The following is a 24460-nucleotide window of genomic DNA, read 5'->3' on the forward strand; positions in this document are numbered from 1 at the left end:
TACTGTTTGAATCACTGTATTTGCATATTTTCAGACATGCTATACAGTTTATTACATTTACAATCTGGTAAGAAATAAATATGACGTTAAAAATGAAGCATGTACCACACACACACATACACAGCCCACACAATTACACATGGATACACATCATAATCATCAATGTCATCTATCACAATAAAAAACACAAAAAAATATTTGGTAATGGATCAAAAATGTTTTATGACACTTTTTCATCAGATATATAAAACTGGAAATAAATGCATTTTAATAAATTCTAATTGAAATTCAAATAAATGTATTCATGACATCAAATTACTGTGGTTTTGTAGAGTTAATGATGTCTGCCTTCATTATTCGTAACATTTTGTTTTAAACAAACTAATCCTTTTCATCATAATTACAAGGCCATTGATTTCCTGGCCTTTGCAATAACATTGTTTTGTACTATGAGTATTGACATGGGCTATTTTTCTCAAAGGGTTGAAGTTTTAAGTTAGTGCTAAGAAAGTAGTTTATAATGAATTATATAATGGAGTGAGTATATTTATAATGAACACATCTGAAATCACAACCAAGCTTTCCTTGGAAGGCACAACCAAAATGTAATGTTAAAACATATAAGGTCTTAGCACCAAAATACTTAATGAAAAGTAACTGTACTTATACAAGTAATCCTATTGCCAACCATTGCTAAAATATCAAAGACTTCATCATGTATTTTTTTTTTAAAGAAGGGTATTGAATCAGTAAACAAATATCTAATAATTTTTTAAACCATAGATAAAGAACCATGTCATAATTCTGATTCCTGTTGATCTAAAGCTTTCTCCGGTCAGTAAAACTGAGATAACAGTCATACAGACCCAAATCACAGATTCTTACATCACAGACTGACCAACAGAGCTACGGGTACTTGTATTTATATGAATTGAAATCATGATGATAAAAATGACTTTTAATAATTTTTAAAGGATTTTTTCCAATAAACTCTTGACTAATGAAGAAACAAATTCAGCTATCTTTCAACTAATTTAACAAATTTAACAAAATTTAAACATAAAATAACTCATAATCCCAAACAATCATATGATTATGATGTACACCACGGCATTATGGGTAAAAGCAGTCATACATATTTTTTACTACATACTATCTGTACATTAATATCAAATGTGTTCTACACAAATACATTGTTCTTGGTCTCCTTCTAAAACAGGAAATAAATGCAACAAATAAAATCTTTTTAATAGGTTATTGCTACAATATTTTTTTCAACTATTTTACAATTTTGTTTACTATGGAAACCTGCATGATATTGATAAAGAGATACCCTTTGTTCACAGGTTTTCCATATAGAAAATCAACACCTACCTAGATTGAAAAAATTAATATATACTACTTACTGTCACGTCAAAATATAATATTTAGCCATAATAAGATCAACTTAGATAATATCATAAATAAATCTATTCTTCTAAAGACACCTTTTAATTTTAATTTTTACTTGCATTTTAACATAACTATATAATTTTTTTATGACAAAATCAGATTATATTGAAGGTTTCATTCTGTTTTTAATTTGTTTCTACCATTTGTGATCAGAGAATGGTATATTATACAGCTTTTTAACAAGTAGCTGACTTCCATTTATATGCAATTTAAATTTCACTGATACTTATCTAAATATAGTTACCATCATAATTATATTAATTAGTATATTGCTTCAAAAGAAAGGAAAAAAATGTGAAATTTTAGCTCTAACATAAACCTATCCATGGTGGCCATATTTTTTTAGATTGATTGCCATAAGAGTATCAAAACTTAATAGGCACCATACATAGTACTTCTCTACCATCAATAATGCAGGTGTTGCTATGCTAAGAATTTTCCCCACTTGTAATTCAAAGTATCAAGAAAACATGATATAGGTGAATGGACAAATTTGAAAAGCAAAAACTCAGTACTGTTGAGCAGCTGACCAAATAGGATGCAATACCCTTAAGTAGAAAGTTGTATTTTTCGAAATACAGTTTTAAGTCCCTTCAACAAGATGCTGAAACAAATCTCACAATTGACAATGCATAACTGTCACGCTTCTAACCAAACATGTAGTAACTCTGTTCAATACTAGTTCCTGGGAAATGTGTGACAAAAATTTGTGATGAAGATAGAAATGACATACAAGGTGATTACAATATAGCCCCCCCCCCCTTTTCCACTTTGAGTGTGAAAATAGTTATAGGTGTATCTTATTATGGCTAAATAAATGTTTTATATGAATATCATAATTATAAAAAGCTTATCTCATCATTTTGGCAATCTTTATATATTGGATTTGTATATAAATGTACTGTATAATTCTATGTTTATGGATTTAGTCCTGAATATGGAGTTTTTATCACAGATATACCACATGCCACTTGTTTAATCAATGGTTATATTAAACTGTTATCATCATACACCAATGAATAAAACCTGAACAGAATCATCAGCAATTCGGTTTTGAAGATAAAGAAAAAGTATATAAAAAATTGTAGTAAGGTTTACAAAGTATTCGAAAGAATTATCTCTCCTCCTGTATCTAAGAGAAAAATGTACACAAAACTTATCTCTGTAACAAAAACCTCACGGACCAAATAAAACTCATAAAAAATTCTTTTGATTCAATAAAAACTTGTGTTTTGTCACATTTCAATTCTGTAAAAGTTCAGCTACAATTATATTTGAATTATAACAAGTATGCATTACAAAAGATAAAATTTCAAATCATAATTTTCTATGAGAATACAGAAATGTGAATCCTAAGGTTTTAGAGACTATCTATGAGAATACAGAAATGTGAATCATAAGGTTTTAGAGATTATCCCTTTAAGTACAGGATGTTGTGATACAACAATCTTTGTCTATCTAAACTCACTGAGACAACAACATACACTTTGAAATGAATAATGATGCTAGCAATTATTTTGGTCTTTTGGATCAATTTATTATGTTCTATTGTGAGAACGTCCGTCCATTTTCATTGGGTCTTCGTTCCATGGAATTGTCATTTCCACGGCGAGGATGCTGTGGTGATTGTTGAGATTCTGCAGGTTCTGCCTCATCACCGCTATCTTTACTTTTGTCTTTTTGACGGAATTTCTTCCTCCAAGAAGGGGCTCTACGTAGTTTTCCACCTTCACCCTAGAAAATAAAACAATAATTACAATTTTCAAAAGATTACAAATTGGTCCATATATATATCTTATTTATATATAATGTAATTGGTACTCCAACAAATGAATTAGTATGACAAAAGAAAGGTACTATCAACTGTAATTATGTAATTTTCTAATCCTACTCATGTTTTGACTATTGTGGCAAACAGATCTAGTGACAAGATTATCTGGTCAATGAGGAGCATGCTTGTTTGGTAAAACATACACAGAAAAAGGGAAATCATCCAGCTAGTGGTTAATGAAATTTCTATATTGTATTTGAAGGTCAGATTTTTTGCTGAAGGTCAACTAATTAAATCTTCAATCTGATAAATGAAAAGAAATATTTCTGTTGATTATTGTCATTTTCAACCTTTATTAATATCTTGTTCTACAATATCACGTCTAGACTGATGTTTTTTGTAATAAAATAATACAACTTTAAGTACATATATTCTTAAAGATAGATAATATTATAAATTATACACTTTTAGCATAAAATATAAGCTTTAAAAAAACTGTTTTAATAGGTTTTTCATATAAGTTTCAGAAACATAACTCCCACAAAAAGAGTGTATTTATATTAATTATTTTGTTGTTGTAAAGGTAAAAATATCCTTTACTTCACTTAAGATTATTAAACTGACAAATTTGGATCAAGTCATATGGTAAACTGAACATAAAATTGTCATTTTTATGACAGAATAATAATCAGTCCAACGGTTATAATTAAGTTAAAAAGAGAAATATTCAATGTGAATGAAGTATTCAAGAACTAACTACATAAAATTGAAAATGGAAATGGGGAATGTGTCAAAGAGACAACAACCCGACCATAGAAAAAACAACAGCAGAAGGTCACCAACAGGTCCTCAATGTAGCGAGAAATTCCTGCACCCAGAGGCGTCCTTCAGCTGGTCCCTAAACAAATATATATATAAGTATAAACCCAAATGTCAGCTCCTGTGACTTAATAAATGCTCTCATTCCTAAAGACCATATTAATCTTTAAAGTAAAATTTGTAGAGGCACATACTTTTGTCATTTGAGAATCTTTCTTCTAATCTATGTTTTTGATAATGGCACTCATGTTGTTTGGCTGACAGAAAAACATGAAGTTCAAACAAGACACCCTACTTGTTATTATGATCAAGCTTAATTTCCATTAAGTCTGATTGTTTTAGAGATTTTTTTTTGTTGATTTTTTTTTAAAAGTTGACCAAGGATGTCAGAAGACAGCTAAAACCCAACTTCCAAGTGATTGCAATTACTAAAACCGGCCGGCCAAGTACCCTAAACAATGGAGTCCAGCATAGTGTATTATAGATATATAACTATACGTTTTTTGATTGAGTTAAGTCTGCCAATTGATATTTTATCGTATGTTTTTCTCTGTTGTGATGTTATGCTATTGTTTCAGAAAAAGGGATAAGGTTTGGATCCATTAAAACGTTTAATCCCGCTGCAAATGTTTGCACCTGTCCTAAGTCAGGAATCTGATGTACAGTAGTTGTCGTTTGTTTATGTAATATATACGTGTTTCTCGTTTCTCGTTTTGTTTATATAGATTAGACCCTTGGTTTTCCCGTTTGAATGGTTTTACACTAGTAATTTTGGGGCCCTTTATAGCTTGTTGTTCGGTGTGAGCCAAGGCTCCGTGTTGAAGGCCGTACTTTAACCTATAATGGTTTAATTTTAAAAAATTTTTGGATGGAGAGTTGTCTCATTGGCACTCACACCACATCTTCCTATATCTATTGTATATGCAAATTTCTGAATGTATAATTTATTCAATGAATTCTACTAGCAAAGCTTACTATTTTACCTCTTTATATTGACTACACTACTAAGGATTAAGAGACTAAAGAAATCTTAATAAGCTAGTAATGAAGTTTATATATTAGTCTAAATGAAGTCATCTTTGAATATATTGCTCTGTTTAAATACTGAAGGAAAAGCATAGTGCTTCAATACATCCAACCAATTTTCTGGGGATCTAGTATTTCCATGTAACCATAATAATATTGCAGACAATTTCCTAAACATGGAAACAATAACCTTACAACAATTCACATTACACAAACGTTTTGGGATGTTTCTGATTAAATACAACAATTGATGGTTTAGTACAAAAGCTGGATAACTGATACATGCCAGTACCAACTGAGTTCATGCTCAATTTGTAAACATTCAGTATAATAAGAAATAGCGTGTTAGACAATCATTATCTTTTTTTAATTTGATAAACAATATTAATGTTTACACCACTCAGTGAAGTTTGCCATTTAGATAAAACAAAAGGTAGTTTTGTTTGTCTCTTAAGTCATTTTTCGTTTTTTACTATGGAGTTGTCTTTTTTCTTTAACATCTGGTTCCCATTATGTATCTTCCAATATTTTTTAAAACACAACTGCAATTATCTCCCTTAGTAAAATGAAAACTTCAAATTTTCAAAAGTGTTCAAATGAGTGCCAAAACAAACTATTTTATTTTCTGAAAACAATATAATTGTTAGCAAGCATATGTTAGTAAGGAAAGGTTTGACAACCAAAGTTTCCACAAAAGGTGAGAGAAACAGTGATACATCGTAGGCCTTGGTCTTGTTAATGGAAGGGGAAGAGGCTCAAATTTTAAGATCATGTAAAATAATGGATCTAAGAACCCCCAAAAATGCAAACGCAAGAGATTTCTACTATTTATGAACTTAATGGATTCAATTGAAGTGCAATAAAAAAAACAGTGAGTTTTATAAATAAACTTCTACCCACAGACTTGTGCACCTTTAATCTAATTTGCATACTAGTAAAACACGTTATCTTAAATACACCTCTGACCCTGACCTATGACCCTAACCAAATATTCAATGAAAGACTATCAAAATGTCCATGTGATGCCAATTTTAGTTAAATAAACAGTATTGCCTTCACCATTTAAAAGATCTAAAGTTATGAAACCATTTCACATGATCTTATTTTGACAAAATTGACATTTTTAGGCATAATGACCAAAGTCAGTCAGTAAAAGCATAAAATACTGATGTCACGTTCTCACCTTTCTTAGATTTCTTCTGAAAACAAGCAAACTCAGATATCACACTTAGAAAAAACAAGTTACAATTTCTACTCTACAGATTGCATACCAAACATATCATAATTAATATTATGTAAATCATAAATGTTCCTATTGAATGTCAGGTGACTATCAATTAGGGACTATTTCAAACTTAAAATGCATATGAAAATATTCTGTGTTGGTTTTTTTTTTCTCATTTCAATTTCAGATTTTTTTGGGTTTTCTCTTACTTTTATAAAACGATGTGTCCCTCTGCCCAAGCATTCAAGCCTCATGCTCACCATCACAAATTTACCTGTGATGCTTAAAATTTGAAGAAAATGTACATCTGTTCCCCACCATGCTTTAAAATTTCAGAGTCAAATTATATGTATCTGTTTCTTTGAAGGCATAACAGTTATAACACTAATACAATTACTAAATACCGACATCTTTTTCTAAGTTTTAATCAGTTTTTGATGCAAAATGGTTATTCTTAAAAGATTAGGCACATTGGAAAGCTTTCTTTTTTTAAAGCTGGTCAATTTCAAATTATTAAAATTGACAAACTGTTTGATCTATGTTTTTTGTAATTCCTAGAACTTTTTCAATGGTTGAATGAAAAGAAAGATTTGAAAGATTTTTTTTTTAATTTATCACCCAATCAAATTCTTTTTTGTAACGATGAATGAAAATTTGATTATTTTTTTATTTTATTTAACCAGTTCATAACGAAACCCAAAAGCACCTAACCAAATATGGAAGTTAAAACTTAGTAAGTACTTTCCTACTACTCCCTCTGTTACTAAAACAGGACAACATTCATGTTAGGTTAAAGTTCATCTGATGACATGTGACTTACCTCGTCTAGCCGTCTATCTGTTCCCATCGTTAACAAGTTATTAAATTCTCTTTCTAATATCTGACGAGCCTAAAAAAGAAACATTTTAGGTACTGTAAATTCAGAAATTATTGCGAGGTTTTTATTATTGCAAATAATGCGACTGAGTTGTAAACGCAATAATTAAAACTCGCATTTTGTAATATTTTAACTGAATTATGCATGACTTTTCTCAAAATCGTAAAAATTAAAATCGCATTCAAGTGTAAAATGACAAGATCGCAATAATATATACACGCAATAATTTCTGAAATCTTAAATTGTAGTACATTTATTTAAGTCCAAAGTTTTGCTCTTAATATTAAGCTAAGAGTATGATTTATATTGCAATAAACAAATTCCTGGTTTTTTTATGAATGAGTTACACTAGTTGTCCCTGGGTCAATCTGCATAACAGCTAATTCTCTGAAGCATGTAGAGCAAGACTTTAGTTAGCCTGTTTGCTTTGTTTTTATATTGTACAATCATTAGGATAACACCCAATTAAATTCAAATATTATATGTACAGGTTAAACTATGCCTATAAATATTGTTTAAATATGTCAATCGTATGTATATAGCTTGTATAAACAATTATACAAACAAAGCAAGCAAGCCAACCAAAGTTTTGCCTTACATGCATTAGGAAATAACTGTCATAAAGCCTTTAAACAACCGCTTCTTTCTGTGGCCTAATACCATTAACAATGTCAATTGACCATGTACAAGTAAATGTATGAATTTGAAAGTTGTCTATGAAAAGATACTATGAATATGTGTTAAATAAGGTGTGATGATTCCAATTTGGAATGATGGTTTCTTGTTTTTTATGTCTTCTCTATAAACAAAGAATAGCACTTTCAGTAACATTATCTTTGAAAAAAGGTTGATACTTAGTATTTTCTGTCTTCTGTAATGAGAATATATATAGACAAAGCTACTTATAAATAAAGATTTGGAAACATTCTTTGGAACACTTTCTATAGTTTTCTCTAATTCTTCGTCAATTTATCCCTTTCTGCACTCATTGTATAAAAAAAAAATTAATCATCGTGTGGTTTGTTTGATCTCAGTACTTCATTGGTTAAAATCCGATTGTGACGTCGAAATTTCTTGCTTTCCTCTGAATTTCCTATTGTGACTGCATGAAAAAAGGCGACCATGCCTGACGACGTCACATAGAAAGAACACATCTTTTTGCAGATCATTCGAAAGGAAGGAATTAGTTTGCCTGCATAATGTTAGAAAATCATTAGAGAAACAGATTCCACCACCAAATCTCGTGTAATTCGATTATCAATTTTAACTGTCTCGAGTGGATAAATATCGTATTACACTTGATGCAGTGGTAGAATCTATGTATATCTAATCTATAAATAGAACATACCTGTGGGTTTTGGTTAGGAATTTGTAAAGCTAAAGCGATACTATTATGATCAAAGCTTTCATCTAAAGCCACAAGTGAACCATGAACTCCGGACTCAATTAAATTATTTGCATATTCTCTTAGACCTATAGACTGTACAAATTTTATAACACGTTCATTTGTCCATACTAAAACATCTGAAATAGAATGATAAACGATTAAGTCTATTTGTAGAAATTTAAAACACATATAGATATTAATGGATATATTAACATAACTATTTTTGAAATTAACTGGTCAGGCTTTAGGTTTTACTATTATTCATCTAACCACATTTTGCATTTATTTGTAATAAACATGATATATATACCGGTATGTCCCAAGTAAAGTAAATCATTAATCTTGACAAGACATATAGATGATGCAGTATAATCATCAGGATAATTCCTCTAAAATTGAAACTTAAGCTGTATTTGGCATAATGTTTAAGAATTTTTGGTCCTCAATGCTCTTCAACCTTGTACTTTATTTGGCCTTTAAATCATTTTTTGAATTGAGCGTCACTGGTGAGTCTTTTGTAGACGAAACGCGCATCTGCCGTAAAAATAAAATGTTAATCCTGGTCTCTATGATGCCTTTATTTTTACCTTGGTAAATGTTTATCTTTACCACGAGCCATCTTTCATTTTATAAACTATGTGCTAACAAAATAATTTCTTGGTGTAATCATAAAGTATTGAATTGGCCTCTTCAGAATCTAAAGCATCATGGGTAATTTCATTGTTCGTACCCCAAAGTGAAAATAACGTTACGTCATTGGTTGAATTTGCATTGTTTATTATGTTTTAAACCAATCAAAACGCTTTGGTGTACACTTTTGAAAATATTACCCAGGATGCATTAGATTCTGAAACGGCGAATTGATTTGAAAGACAATAAGTTTTGCTGTAAGCAACTTATGAGTGAAATGACATGCAATATAATAAAGCGCACGGTAGCAAAAAAACATTAAAAATGACCATGTATATACATGTATAAAGTATTATTTACCGTAAAGGTTACCTCAATCAAGAGAAAACCATGCTTGTCAGGACAACCTCTTAATACCCCACTGCAGTAATACCAATTTTGAAGCTCAATTCAAAGGTCACTTCTCTCATAAAATCATAATTTATTTTTTAGGGGTCCTAATCTCGGGCTTAAAAACACGAAATCCTGAGGTCTCGATTTATAATAAATTTAAATCCAGACATCCTGAAATTCGAAAAAAGAATTCCTTGGATCTGGAAACGATTAAACCTGAAATCCCGAGCTTAAAAACACAGATCCCAGAATCCAGATTAAGGTTCTATCCCCTCTCATTCTTTCTATAAAAGTTACCCAAAATAACCTTCTTACCTTTACAATCTGTAGCACTTTCTTCTCTCCGCCGTTCTAATTCTTTTTTATCATAATTTAATCTTTTTAAACAATTTATACCATATTGTAAACTTGTCCTGAAAATATATGATCATTAAAATAAAATGTTAATTGGTAAAATAAAGAAAGAAATCTTTGTAGAGAGTCTTCAATCAACTTTCAACTTATCATTTTATGTCTTTCTTTCTCCACACAAACATGAGTCAATCTTATTTTCATTTTTTGTGTAAACATAGATTTTCCTTGTAGAATATAACAAAGTAAGTATGCAATATTATTTGAAAGTTTAGCCATACAAAAGAAGTTATTGCATGAATATTGGTCAATGATATCCCATGTAAAATAGGAATTGTACAGACCCATACTTCTTCCCTTCTAAATATTGTAACTGATAACATTAATGCTTTTATGTTATATTTTGCATTGATACATATTGGTTCTTTGATTTTGATTTTGATTTTAAACATATTCTATTAATAAAGATATGAAAAGGATTGAACAACATTGGTACTTTAAAGTATCAGCAGGCATCAATTTTATTTTGAGTATAAATTTACAGTAATTTACATTTAACTACACTTGGTTGCATGTTTTACTTACCTATGAAAACTATCGACCATTTTTAATTGTCCCCGTAAATCTTTTTTTGTTAAATGATCTAACATCCTGGCATCTACTAAACATTCCATAAAGTGACTTCTATACTGAGGTAGTCCTAGACTAGGCAACCATTCATTTCCTATCCACTCATGGTTCATATCACCAAATGCTAATGTCTATAAATAGAATTCAAAACAGGGATAAAAAATACTGTGGATTCATTTATTTTCGTGGGTATCAATTTTTGTGGATTGGGGAAAACTATCATTTTCATGGATATTTGAATTTGTGGTTTGCCGATTTCTGTGTACAAAGCCTATAGAAAGTTTGTAATTTGTTGAACATATGAATTCATGGTTCACCTGTACCCATGAAAGCCACGAAAATTGGTATCCAACAAATAATAATGAATCCACAGTAGGTGTATTTTGCAACTGCATGGGTTTATTGTTGAAGTAGTTATCTATTGGACCACTAGTGTTAGTTTACAAGATCAAAACAGAAATCTCCTGGTCAATGATACCAGAGAACTGCACTATTTTTACCCAATTAAATTCTAGGGGCCAAATAAAAAAAAATATAAACTGAAACTTGACATCATTGTAACTATTCCTATCAAACACTGAACAATCAAGAATTATTTTCTTTGAACCAGTTAAAGGGCTAAAGTTCAATATATTATTTTCTACTAATCAATTTTACAATTTGTTAAGTTCAGAAATTATTGCATGCTTTTTAAAGAAATGAATATCACCATAACAAGAACTCAAATTCTGAATTTAGTACTTATATCTGTAATCCTGGATACGATTTGCATTTTTGTCTATTCTTTAAAAATTTAAATAATTTCTGCTTTACAGTATTTTATCATCATGAAAATCAGTATTTAGCCTAATTGTAACACATTTCAATTAAAATAGATGGCTAATTACATATTTGCAACACTTCAGTTGGAATTTTATCCTTCGCCTTGCAATCTAAAGTAATTAGATCAGTAAAACAAAATACTTACAGTTCTGGAAGTTTTAGGTGCTGAGGGACTAGTGAGACTGACCATTTCCTGAATGGCTAGTCGTAATTTTAAGCGATGTAATGGATTACTAATACCAATCTCTCGCTGTATTTCCTGGTCTGACAAGGCAGACATTATTGCACCACTTTTAACATTAGCCCTACATGCTGCCACATACCATGCTGGCATACCAACCCATAACTGAAGAATAAAATATAAGTTTATATTAGTTCTATTCAACATTGCATATAATTCAGACATTTCTTTCCATGTTGATCAGTATAAAAATGTCAATTTCAGTACACGAAAAATCTAATTTTCGTTCGAAGTGTATGAATTTCAGAATTTCCAGTGGCAGTTTGAAACGTATTTTTCTCAGATTCCACCTGTTGACTTATTATTTTAATCTTGTCATGAATATGCCTGAAATAGTTACCACTAGACACTTAGCCAACAGCAAATAATCCTTAATATCAATCAGCATTATCTTTATTTCAAAACTTTTTAGTTTCAACTAGCAATCAAGTTATCATCTACCATAATGCTACTTAAATTGTGTGTACACTGCAAGTCAACTTTCATTAAGAAAAACATATACATTTGGCTCAAGAATGTTGATTTATTAGATGGCCTTTTTAAAAATTTAGTCACACCAACCTCTAGCCATGCTACAACAGTCGGACCATTCCATAAAGCAAATGGAGTACCAGCCTTCATTGCTTCTTCTAATAACTCATGCCTGAAAAATAAATAAAACAACAAAGTTAGTTTATATATCAGACAAAAGCTATCTAATTTTTCTGTTGTAATTTCTGTAAATATAGAATTTTTGTGATGATTTTATGAATGTGAATAATGTGATTGGATGAGTATCCCAATAAGAACTGTCATTATGATACTGAAACATAGACCTGTAAGCAGATCTTTTCAAAAATCGCAATAATTAAACCCCATTTTTGGTCCATTCTTGATAAAATCACAATAATATATGTATGCAATAATTTCAAAATTTAAAGTATCATAATTTGTTCATGCTGTATTGCATTCTTTTATCAATTTAAGTGTAATACCACCAAATCATGGTATGTCACATCTGGTTGTATACGAAAGTAGGTCTAAAAATATATTCCCTTGAATTTGACCGTTGTAGGTAATTAATCCTACATTTTATTGCAGTAAAACTATTTCTGGGTCATAAACATATGTCTTGGGTATTTCTAAACACCATTATTTTTTATTTGTGATTTGTATAGAAAATTTTGTAATCTTGAGGTTACATGGTGACTAAACCTTGTGCACATATAGAATAAGGGGAGAAATTTGATTGGTTAACTTCCAATGATGGTTATTTTCTTATATGCAATGAAATGTTATATGAAAATTTTTCTATAGAACTGGACAGGATAAAACTTTACTCATGCCAAGTATTTCTTTATTTGAAACAAAGATAAATTCTGCACAATTTTTTGAAAAGTGCAAATTTAACAAAGACTAATAGGGGAAAATCAATGGTGGTATTACACCTCAAACCTGATGTTAACACAATAAAATTAAAATCTTAATGTCAGGAATATATGTACAGATTGATTGGGATGATAATTTCACTCAAACATAATCCTGATTTATATCCAGTAGTTACAGTATGATTTTAAGATATGATACCTTAAAGTGTTGCCTTTAAGAATTAACGAAGATCCCATCTTTTATTTTTGATATTTTTAAATCGGACATCTCTTTGATATAAAACAATAATTTGTCTGCAAAAAAATAATGATTGTCCATTTACCCATAAATTCAACAAAATTTCTCTTTATTTGTTTTATTTTTGTAAAACAGGTACTTTTTAACTAAAACCTTTCATATTATTAACTCCACCTACTTTTTTTTCTTGCGTCTATCATATTCTGATTGGCCAAGTCCTAGTGTTAAAGCATCACCAGCACTGACATCACCCATTTCACCGAATCCTCCACCTAGAAACAAAATCAGGTTTAAAAAAAAATATTGAGGGACAATACCTTTTTTTAAAAGAAAATGTGTTCATTTGATTCTGCACATATTATCAACTGTTAAATCTATGTCATAGACTTAAATAAATGGAGTGCCCCCAATGCCCCCCATAACTAGAGAACTGTAAAAGTAATGCCACCCAAATTCGAACTTGATCTGTGTTTTATGGTGATAAGCATCTTGTGATAAGTGACCCTAACCAAATTCAAACTTGTTAATCTGTGTTTTAGGTTATGAGCTTTATGTATCATTTTCATAACATTTGGTCAAGGGAATTACAAGTTGGAGAACAAAAACTAATTAAGGGATGTATGGATGTACAGACATACAGGGTAAACCTTAATGCCCTCTCTGTTATGTCTTGGGCATAAAAATAAGTAGATGTTGTATGATTGTCAATAAGACAGCTACCCCACATACAAATCTGATCCTTATTGGCTTTCTTATTTTATAGGTTCACATCATACCAAGTTTCAATTTTAAGTTAATGTGAGCACAAATTAACCTTATACCCAATAGACATAGTAAATAAACAGAGACCCACACCTGAAAACTAAATAACTCCCCCAACTATTGTAGGTGGTAAATAAAAAACCTATATTTCAAAGTGGAACATCTTCACTATGACTTCCCTAATCCAAGGGGTACAATCAAAATCACGTAATGGATATACACACACCGGAAGTTACAGTCGAACTCGCCGCTTGAAAGGTTAGTAGTTGCATTTTCTTGTTTATATCAATTAAATTTTGAGTAATAAGTTGACACATCGAATGTCGGATAGTATGTAGTTTTAAAATACACAATTGTTTTTGCAAGAAAGCGTGCAATTATTGCAAACACTTCGACACAGTTATCTGGTGAAATTTTGGAACTGTGTCGAAGTGTTAGCATTAACTGCATGCTTTCCAGCAAGGATAATTGTGTATTTCAAAACTAGATAGTATCCGACATTCGGTGCACTACCTTATTTATCAAATTTTATTGATATAAACAAGTAAATACAACTACTTACCTTTCAAGCGGTCTGCTCGACTGTTACTTCCAGTGTGTGTATATTCATCTTGTGATTTTGATTGTACCCCTTGTAATCTCAGCGTAAACAAAATGTAAATACACATTGTACACAGACATACATACCAACAGGTGTCATTTCTCGATTGATGCCTTCCTTCGTTTTGCCTTTTTTCTTGAAGAAACTTCCCAGTGAGCTTTTAATTCCCTTTTTCTTTTGATTTTTGGATAGAGAATCTTGACTACTACTGGTAGAACTAAATGGACTAGCTGTTGCTTGCATGGTATCTATCACAGATCTAAACATATAAAATAAAAGAATTTATAAAACAAAAGGATATTTTTTGCATTCTAGTAATACACGAGTTATAGTGTAGGAATCTGTTTCTCTAATAATTTTAATCCTTTTTTTTCAAAGATTTTCAGAAACTTGTGTTCTTTATAAGTGACGTCATCAGGCATGGTCGCAATAGGAAAATTCAGAAGAAAACAAAACATTTGGAGGTCATTATCAAATTTCCACTATAAATCATTTGCCGAGAACAGATTTTTCACTTGTGAGGAGAAATATTTTTCTCACACCGGTCAGGAAATGTGAAAATAGCACAAAAATTAGAGAACTTGAAAATAAACACTACTGTGAATTCATTTATTTTCGTGGGTACCAATTTTCATGGTTAGAGGAATGCCTGTATTTTAGTGGGTATTTGATTTCGTGGTTTTGCCAAGTCTACATAGAAACAATTTTGTATTTTACTGAACATTTAAACTTGTGGTTCACTTGTTCCCACGAAATCGAGGAAAATTGGTATCCAACAAAGAGTAATGAATCCATAGTATTCAAATAAATCTGGTAGGACAATCTTTCTTCAACTTTGGGTAAGAAGTATAAGTCTTGAGCGTTGTGATTTAAAGTGCAAGACAATTGTAACTCCTTAGGTATGTGACGGGATTGCATCCTTTTATTAGTAGATACTTAGTCAGCTTTAAGCTGTTGAGCTAAGGAATTATTTCTTTAGCTCAGTTGGTATAATTGCTGCCTGTCATACAGAGGTCCCTAGTTCGAGTCCTGGCGGAGTCAAAGATGATTTTGTATGTAGAATCATGCTCTCAGGTTAAAAGTATTATATACGGGACTAAATATAGATACTTACTTTGGTGTAGAAGATAAAACTGAATCTTCATTAGTTGGATTAGATGTTTGAGCTATTGCTGTGGCTATTCTCTCCAGACGTAAAGACCGTGGAGTTGGGGGACTAGATTCACACTTTATCGTCATGGCTTCTTCATTCACTGCTGAATCATCACGACTATACTGCTGCTTTAAAAATAAAGATTAAAATCAAGTTCAAACTCACTAATTGTCTTTTATAGTTGAAAGGTATTGTTAAATTCCAATGATTATGTGGTTAGTATCTAATGAGTAACAGGTGAAACATACCACTTACTTCAGGGATTAGTATTATTATACTTATTATCAGTCTTGTGTAATATCTTGTTTTAAATTAAAAACAAAAAGTGTTAAAAAAAAACATTAGAAATTTTGAAAGTCATCATAAAACTCATGACAATTTATCATCCTTTGCATTTGTGCCAAAAAGTTATATCATGATTTATGCTCCCACACAAATTTTACAAGAAAATTACATCTAAAATTTCAATATAAAAGTATTACAACGCATTGTTCAAGATGTGGTATGTAACTTCCAATCTTAATATTATAAAGCCAAGTTAGAAAGTAACTATCTATAATTTCTAGCATAAATATTGTTCTGCATGTAAGCATTGTTAAAGTCTGCAGTATATCATCTCTTTGTTATAAAGTAATGCATGCCAATTACGTGATACAAACTTAATATGGCAAAAGGGAAATGGAAAAATGGGCCGAATTAGGAATTCAACCTTTAGGTCTTAGATAAATAAAGTTAAGCAGTCTTAGTGTCCTTGTATACAAGGTTTGGCCAAATCAAATGGTCCAGAACAGACATTTACCATAAAGAAACACCATTACTGAATTGGGTCCATATTGTTTGATATAAAATAGATACATGCATGTATTTCTTTAACAAGAGACTCCTTGACATCAAAAAATGACGATATCTGGATGAAATGAAGATAAGAAAGGATTGACACTAGACCAGAATTGTTTAAAGCAAAAGCTACTGGTATCAAGAACAAATTAATCAAACCATATAACCAACAAAATGTTAATAAAATGCTTCACTGAGCACAGCCTTATATGACTGCAAAGGTGGAACCATGAATAGTTGAGGCAAATTTGGATACAATATTAAAGCTTGATACTGTCTGAATTTTTCCAGGGCATCATAACATTATACAATCCACAAAAAATGTTTGTGGTCGTATATAAATTCATTATTTTCAATCTTATAAAGTTAATATTTTTTTCATTTACCAGGGCACTGAGAACTAAAGATTTTAGTGCAAAGCCTTATCTAAAACAGAAACCACTATCAACAATGTACATCTTCCTTGTTCTGTGGTAATTATGTTTAGGGTGTACCAAGTCTGAAGATTTATAATGCTATTCAATCTGGAAAAGATTTTATCTTTGACCCCATCACCTCTGCTTAACTTTTATTTTCTAACAATCAAAATAGAATTACCTGGTTAATGAATGGTCAAGGTATATATTGGTTATTGAATATATACGTTGTAATTGAAAGGTGTATATTGTTACCTGGTTAATGAATGGTAAAGGTGTATATTGGTTAATGAATAGATTACCTGGTTATTGAAAGGTGTGCATAGTTACCTGGTTAATGAATGGTAAAGGTATATATTGGTTAATGAATAGATTACCTGGTAACTGAGAGGTGTGCATAGTTACCTGGTTAATGAATGGTAAAGGTGTATATTGGTTAATGAACAGATACCTGGTTATTAAAAGGTGTATATAGTTACCCAGTTAATGAAAGGTGTATATAGTTACCTGGTTAATGAAAGGTGTGTATAGTTACCTGGTTAATAGATTCAGCTGTGGTAGCAGTAGCCAACTGTGGACTAGATGAGGAATAAGTATAGAGATGTGAAGCTGACATTCCTGCAGGGGCCTACAGTGGAGGATAAATAACATTTCTTGTTCAATAGTAAGCAGAATGTTAATACAAGCTAAGAAAACATAACTTGATTTTGATTTGCAGTTTTTGTTAATCAAAGCTTATAACAAGAAATGAAGCCATTCCATTTGTTTTGAAAGAAATTCAGAAATTACTTCGCTTTTCTTTTATGCAAGATTTCCAAAAAATGAATATATTCATTATAAAATAAGCATTTTTCCCAATATACCAGTAAAGATCATATATTTTTCTTCTTCATAAATAGTGATGTACTAAAACATCTTCAACAATTTTGTTCTCATGGCAAGGAATATAGTTCCAAATTCTTTCTACGTCATATGAAACATTTTTTTCAATATTGGACTAAAAAAAAATTTTGATAAATATAATTGATGCAGTACGAAAATGTCTACAGTGCAGTAGCATGCAAGATTGTGATAGATTAAAGACAACAGACATGCATATCAGGTGATATTAGGCATATTCCAGGAAAAATTTACATTTTAGAAGATCTAGTTTTATCATCCAGAATATAATTTAAAATTGAGAACAGAAATGGGGAATGTGTCACAGCGACAACAACCCAACCATAGAGCAGACAACAAACAGCCAAAGGCCACCAATTTGTCTCTGTTCAATTCAAAGCTTTTTTTTTTAAGTGTAAGCAACTACCAAAATCTTTTAAACAAAAATTCCTGAAATAGCCATTAATACATATTTACATGCTATTTCAATATTCCAATTATAAAACCTTAAATCAGTCAGGGATATACAGCACATTTGCAAAACAACTCATTTTTTTCTCTCAAATAAAGAATGAAGAAATCAACTGATAATTGAAATGAACTTAAAATCAGAAAAAAGAGACAACTGTTAATATTGGTTCTGTTTTCTTTTTATTATGAAAATATTGAAGATGATTTTAGATTTCTGAAAATGTGAGCAAATTAACTTTGTACTGCGATTCAGCCATTCAGCCATTCACAAGCTGCCAAATTTCAGTAGAATAAAACGATATGTCTGAATGGTGTATGCTTTTATGAGTTGTATTTTACTACTAAACATGATCTAGTCTACTATTATAACACAGTCCGGAATGCGGTTCGAAAAAATTGCTCCCCTTGTTTATTTCGCTCTCCTGTCAATTCGTGTAATTTCGCTACCTCCAAAGGTAGACGCTACAACGATGGGTGTCTTCAAGAAAGGTACAATTATAGGAATCAGCTAGGAATTAGACGATCACCATTGGTATAGGTGAGTTGTTTAATAGTTGCTGCATTGGGATAAGTGTATGTTTTGGATTTATTCATAATCAGAAATAGTTGGGAAGGGGAGAAACGTGTTGCTACGTGAACCCGGAAAGGCCGGGACGAATTTCAAAAAAAAATCTAGAGATGATCGTTCTGAGTGTGCCACCTACACATTTAAACGTGTGCACAAGCACAGTATTCCCTATCTATGTAATGTGTTTTCATAATTATGTGATACAGAGCAAAAAAAGGTAGCAGTTTTTTGTGTCGTGTTGTTAAGCATTTCCAGGGGAGATAATGTTACTTTTCAAGGTGTGTTTGATAGGTTTGTTAAATTGTAACATTATATAATACACAAGCATAAAGTGGATTAAAATAGCCTCTCACACTATTAACTGAATTTCAATTATTCAATTTACCGTAGTGCTATCATATAAGACTTCGGAGGTTCATATCACTAATATTCAACGTTTTTATATCGATTTTTTTTTACTATTGTTATTGAACGATTCATAGTAAAAAAAAATAAAAAAATCCAATAAAATCGTTCAATTTAAATCACATTAACCTCAGAAGTCTTATATACTGTCCTTTAATATATAAGACCGGAGGTTCATATCATTTACATTCAACATTTTTTAACGAATTTTTGTTTACTTTCAATAATGAACGGTTCAACGGTTCAACATTGGTAGTTAAAAAAAAATCCGATAAAAATTAATGGTTCAATATTGATAGTAAAAAAAAATCAAAAAAAAAATGTTGAATGTAAATGATATGAAGCTCCGAAGCCTTACATTATTGTATTATTGTTTATTAGTTCTTTATCCTAACAAAATGTTTTTTTGTGGTGTATATTACAAAAAAAAGGGGGTGGTCTTTTAAAAACACCAATATACCTACAATATCTGTTTACAGAATGAGAGAGATATTTCGTATTCTAAAAATATTTTTTCTCACGTGTTTGTTGGATATATGTTGAAAATACAGACAAATGTTTAGTACGTATACCCATCCCCTCTTTTTCAATTCACTAGTTCAAGATACAGCTCTGAAGAATATGCAATAACCTAACATTGATAATTTAGCTAACAATAAATTCAGTACATTTTCTAACAAGCGAAGACCAATGAAAACATTTGATATGATGTGAAAACATGACCAATTAAGTAGGATCTTGTGGTTTCGTAGACATAAATGATAATTCAATATTTTCGATTCATATTCAAGTATATTTAATAACATGTTTATATTTTGTGACGTATCTGATGTATAAATCCTTTGCCAGATCCGGGAAAGAGCTCTTAGTTCCGATCCGTTTGTACGGGGAACATGTGGTTGCAATCCACTCTTTAACTGCATGTTCGATTTTTTGTTTGCAGTGTCGAAAAGCGAGAAAGACGGCAGTTTTATCAAGAAGTTATGTGAAAGTTCTGCTATACATCTGACAGTCAGGAATTATTCTGAAGTATACACATGTCGACCAGTGGCATGGAGAGGGTACCAGATGCTTATCTGAGATTTCAATTTGAACTAAAGAAAGCAATATATAAAGATATGTTGAAGAAATAATCTATTTGAATAAAGTTAGGCCACAAAAAGGAACTACTTTTTTTTTATATACAGAATTTGTCAAACGTATCCATAACAGAAGAGATGTGAATGCATCCTTCATAGCCTTGTAATACTGATGGTAATAATTTATATAATTTCTGAGATGATATTGCAGTGCCATTGGTTTCCCCTTTCTCCTTCTTCAAAGAACTTCGTTCTTATGTTGTACTGTTATACCACTGTCCCAGGTTGGGATCCCGCTAACATGTTTAACCCCGCCACATTATTTATGTATGTGCCTGTCCCAAGTCAGGAGCCTGTAATTCAGTGGTTGTCGTTTGTTTATGTGTTACATATTTGTTTTTCGTTCATTTTTTTACATAAATAAGGCCGTTAGTTTTCTCGTATGAATTGTTTTACACATTGTCTTATCGGGGCCTTTTATAGCTGACTATGCGGTATGTGTTTTGCTCATTGTTGAAGACCGTACGGTGACCTATAGTTGTTAATGTTTGTGTCATTTTGGTCTTTTGTAGATAGTTTTCTCATTGGCAATCATACCACATCTTCCTTTTTATATTGATCATCTGAACTCTTTTTTTAAAATTGGAGCCCTGTTCAAGAAGAGTTAAAAGAGCATATGCTTAATTTTCGTTATTTTTTAGAATCATCATTTTTTTTAAATGAAACGGTCTGTATATTCTACATAAAATATGCCAGTCAACCGTAAATGTTAACACCCCAAAAAGGTCTTTAGTATATTCATTTGTCAACTTACAGAATATGTCAAAGGTTTAAGCATCCCAACCATTACCAAGTGACTTGAGTTTTTGATTATCAATAACAAGCAAACTCGATATTTTCCATAACATCATAATAGTTCCGTTTAATTATTAAAAAACAAAGGAGTAACTCTTGTACAAAACTGTAACAGATTATCAAAGACTGTCTAGTAAGTACAATTTTAACGTAAGCCCCTGCTCTTAAAGCACCGTCTTAGCAACGGCTTGGTTGATTGTAAGTGTTTGGTGCAGAGACTAAATACTTGAGACAATAGCATGGAGGTAAGTATGTATAAGACAACGTTTTCAAGAATATATGCGGATTCGAGCGGAGGGTGGGGGTAGCTTTAATCTGAAAAATTTGTTTGATTAAACATAGGGAATCACTGAAGCATATCTCGAGCGAGCTCCCCGTAGCTCCGTCAGTGCCCCCCCCCCCCCCCCCCCCCCCCTGTAAAATTCTGGATCAGCCACTGAATATTGGTTTGAACAGTGCGATGGAAGTCTTCAAATGTATATAAAAAAAATTAATGAAAGACTTTGTGCTGGTTATTGAAGGTAAACTATTCAGAAAAGAAAAAGATATAAATAGTAAATTCAAATCGTATGAATCGTATGAATAATATTGGCGAACAAACAAAGTATCACATTATGTCGTCTGACGATTTTAAGATGCTATAAGATAGACTAAAAATGTATCGAAAATATAGCACAAAAGAAATCATGAAATAACTCAGTGCAATCCCAATTTTAGATGCAAACACACGAAAAGAAAAACAAAATCATACCATATCGCTCCACATGACACAAAACAAAAACCAACTGCAATCAACAAATAAGTCGCAAAGAGTCACAAGAAATGAAAAAAAAATCTATTCGCGGGCAACTACCAACTTATTATATACTGTATGATCGAACACAAACATAGCCAAAATATGACACTTGAGAAATAAGACCCAAACTAAATAACAAGTAATTGCAAGATCAATACATGATGCATAAAAAATAATTCCGAACAACAATGGGTTGCTACCCCAAAAACTCAACTTCACAGTGATCAACCAATCCGAGTTAATGGATAACTAAGGTGTAACAAAATGTGTAACAAAACTTTTTAAGTATTACAGAAATTATGACTGTCGGTGTAATTGTAATTGTTTAAGAAAAAAACATGTCAAGCATGCAAATATTATTTAAAAGAAACTAGTTTTAATCACTTAAAAATCATGTGATGTTACATATATATAGGACGGGTGTGTTCGTTGCGTAAATTAATTAACAAAACCCTGTCATATAACATCCAACTTTGAAGTTGCGTCTAAATGTCAAATTTAGGTGTGCCACTTTGGGAATGGTCTTAAACGATTGACAATTCATTTCTCAATTTTTGTAATTTTTCCTAGATTTTTTTCTATGTCCAGCAAAAAAAAGTAGCAGTTTATAAGGAGACCCCCTAAATGACGTAACAGCTCGACTTATGGTCGTTTTAAAAACGATCGTTTGCAAGTTGCATTGTGAACAAGTGTACAATATGAAAACTAATCAACGTGAATGCAAGTACTTTTAATGACTTTACGGAAAGTAACTTTTGTGACATCTTGACAACTGTATACAATGTTCATTACACTTTTCTACCTTCTTAACACAAGAGGTCGCATTCTTTTGTTCTATTTAAACCGCATATCGGACTGAACATACATATAACAAATTGATGTGCCAGCAGAGGGAGAGAAGGGGAGTTAACTCAGATATATACATTTAATAAGAAATTTGTGATCGCTCAATACACTAATTAAATAAAAAGATGGAAAATTTCAAATGAAATGCAAAATGAATTCCAAATATATAAATATATATAATCTATATATGTATCTAATATATGTGTTTTAGCAAATAACACATCTAATAAATAATTGAATATAAGGAAAATACCACTTCTAAATATATATATTTATACAAATTTTGAGATACAACAGCAAAAATGTGTAATACTGTCATGCTAAAAACCAAATGTTAACATGCTCTATCATTTAGAAATAAAAAATGTAAAAAAAAAATAATAGAAAATTCTTAGACTGCTACTTTTTTATTTACAAAATTTGGAAAGCTTCATATTTTCCTTGTTACAAGTTGCAATATTTGAGATAACAAATAAATTACTTAAATATTGAAATGCAATTCAATAAGTGAAAATGTTTAAGTTCTTATTTTTTAGAAATACATGTAAGTTTAGTGATCAATTAAAGAATTAAACAATTAAATAATCTGAATAATCAGAGCAAACGACTGACCATGAAACACCTTAATTCTGTTACAACATATCAGAGAAATAAAATAAAACTTGTTATATGAACCTGAACCAAAACTTTCAAAGTAGAATTAATCTTTGTTATGGAGATGGACACATCCTATTTACAAGACCCAGGCTGACAATGACTTTAAATACATGATTCTTTAAATTTTAACCAGACTTAAGAGGAAAAAGCTATCAAATTCGAAATTTAAATATGGATGATACAAAAAAACGTATATTTTGCAGCAGATTGTATATTCTAAATTTAAAAACCGGGTTTATTATTTTAATTTTGATTCTGCAAACAAAAGTTTACCATTTTAATTTATCAAGTACTTTGTGATATTTTACATGGTGTTAAGATTTCAAATGATAGAGCATGCTTTTTTTATGTAATTTCTGGAGTCAGCAATGAAGAAAGTTTGAAAACACCAAAAAGTTATGAGAAGTGCTGACTCCATGGGACTTACAGTGTGATATTTTTGTAGGTAATCTCTGGACAAAATCGTCCTGGGTGTAGGGGTGGAGCTACCACTGAGGGGTGGAGATGTACGCCATCTGCTGGCGATAGCATCAAGACTTCCACTGCCTACCCTGCTTTCTAATTCTTCGGCTCTTTGTTCTGTAGATTCTTTTTCTTCTTGTATCAATCTGAAAAGGGAAGATCTTTTATATACATTTTTTGTCTAAAAGTATAAACAAATTTAGTCACAGATCCTGAAAAATCTTTGTATGTTGAACAATTTGAATTAACACATTGAAGGAGAGTACATGCACAAAAATGAAATCCAATTATAAGATGGCAAATATAAATGAAATTCTTAAAAAATATAATCATGCATGAATCAATAGTAACTAAAAAATCTATATGATGAATTGAGCATATGACAGTGAATATACTAGATAGGCTTGATCAGAACTTGCAACTTTATGATTTGAACTAAAAATG

The 24460-nt window shown here is 30.9% G+C and overlaps 1 protein-coding gene across 11 annotated transcripts in view; it reads right to left on the bottom strand.

The window, feature by feature from the left end:
- LOC134701589 (liprin-alpha-1-like) overlaps positions 1 to 24460 on the bottom strand; it is a 55931-nt gene continuing 31471 nt past the window's right edge. For 2 of the 11 annotated variants that reach the window (XM_063562726.1, XM_063562724.1), the window contains 12 exons: positions 24105 to 24162; positions 17534 to 17626; positions 15707 to 15870; positions 14679 to 14851; positions 13408 to 13501; positions 12186 to 12267; positions 11529 to 11729; positions 10517 to 10692; positions 9896 to 9993; positions 8519 to 8694; positions 7114 to 7182; positions 1 to 3186 (listed from right to left, as the gene is read on the bottom strand). In XM_063562726.1, the coding sequence (XP_063418796.1) occupies positions 2998 to 3186; positions 7114 to 7182; positions 8519 to 8694; positions 9896 to 9993; positions 10517 to 10692; positions 11529 to 11729; positions 12186 to 12267; positions 13408 to 13501; positions 14679 to 14851; positions 15707 to 15870; positions 17534 to 17626; positions 24105 to 24162 (1573 nt within the window). In that variant the 3' untranslated portion in view covers positions 1 to 2997. Of the gene's footprint in view, positions 3187 to 6251; positions 6268 to 7113; positions 7183 to 8518; positions 8695 to 9895; positions 9994 to 10516; positions 10693 to 11528; positions 11730 to 12185; positions 12268 to 13407; positions 13502 to 14678; positions 14852 to 15706; positions 15874 to 17533; positions 17627 to 23981; positions 24163 to 24460 lie in introns of all 11 variants that reach the window. The other 9 variants (XM_063562725.1, XM_063562723.1, XM_063562731.1 and 6 more) reach the window with 6 other exon arrangements.

This window comes from Mytilus trossulus, unplaced genomic scaffold, assembly GCF_036588685.1.
Source record: "Mytilus trossulus isolate FHL-02 unplaced genomic scaffold, PNRI_Mtr1.1.1.hap1 h1tg000247l__unscaffolded, whole genome shotgun sequence".
Classification (NCBI taxonomy): Eukaryota; Metazoa; Mollusca; class Bivalvia; order Mytilida; family Mytilidae; genus Mytilus; species Mytilus trossulus.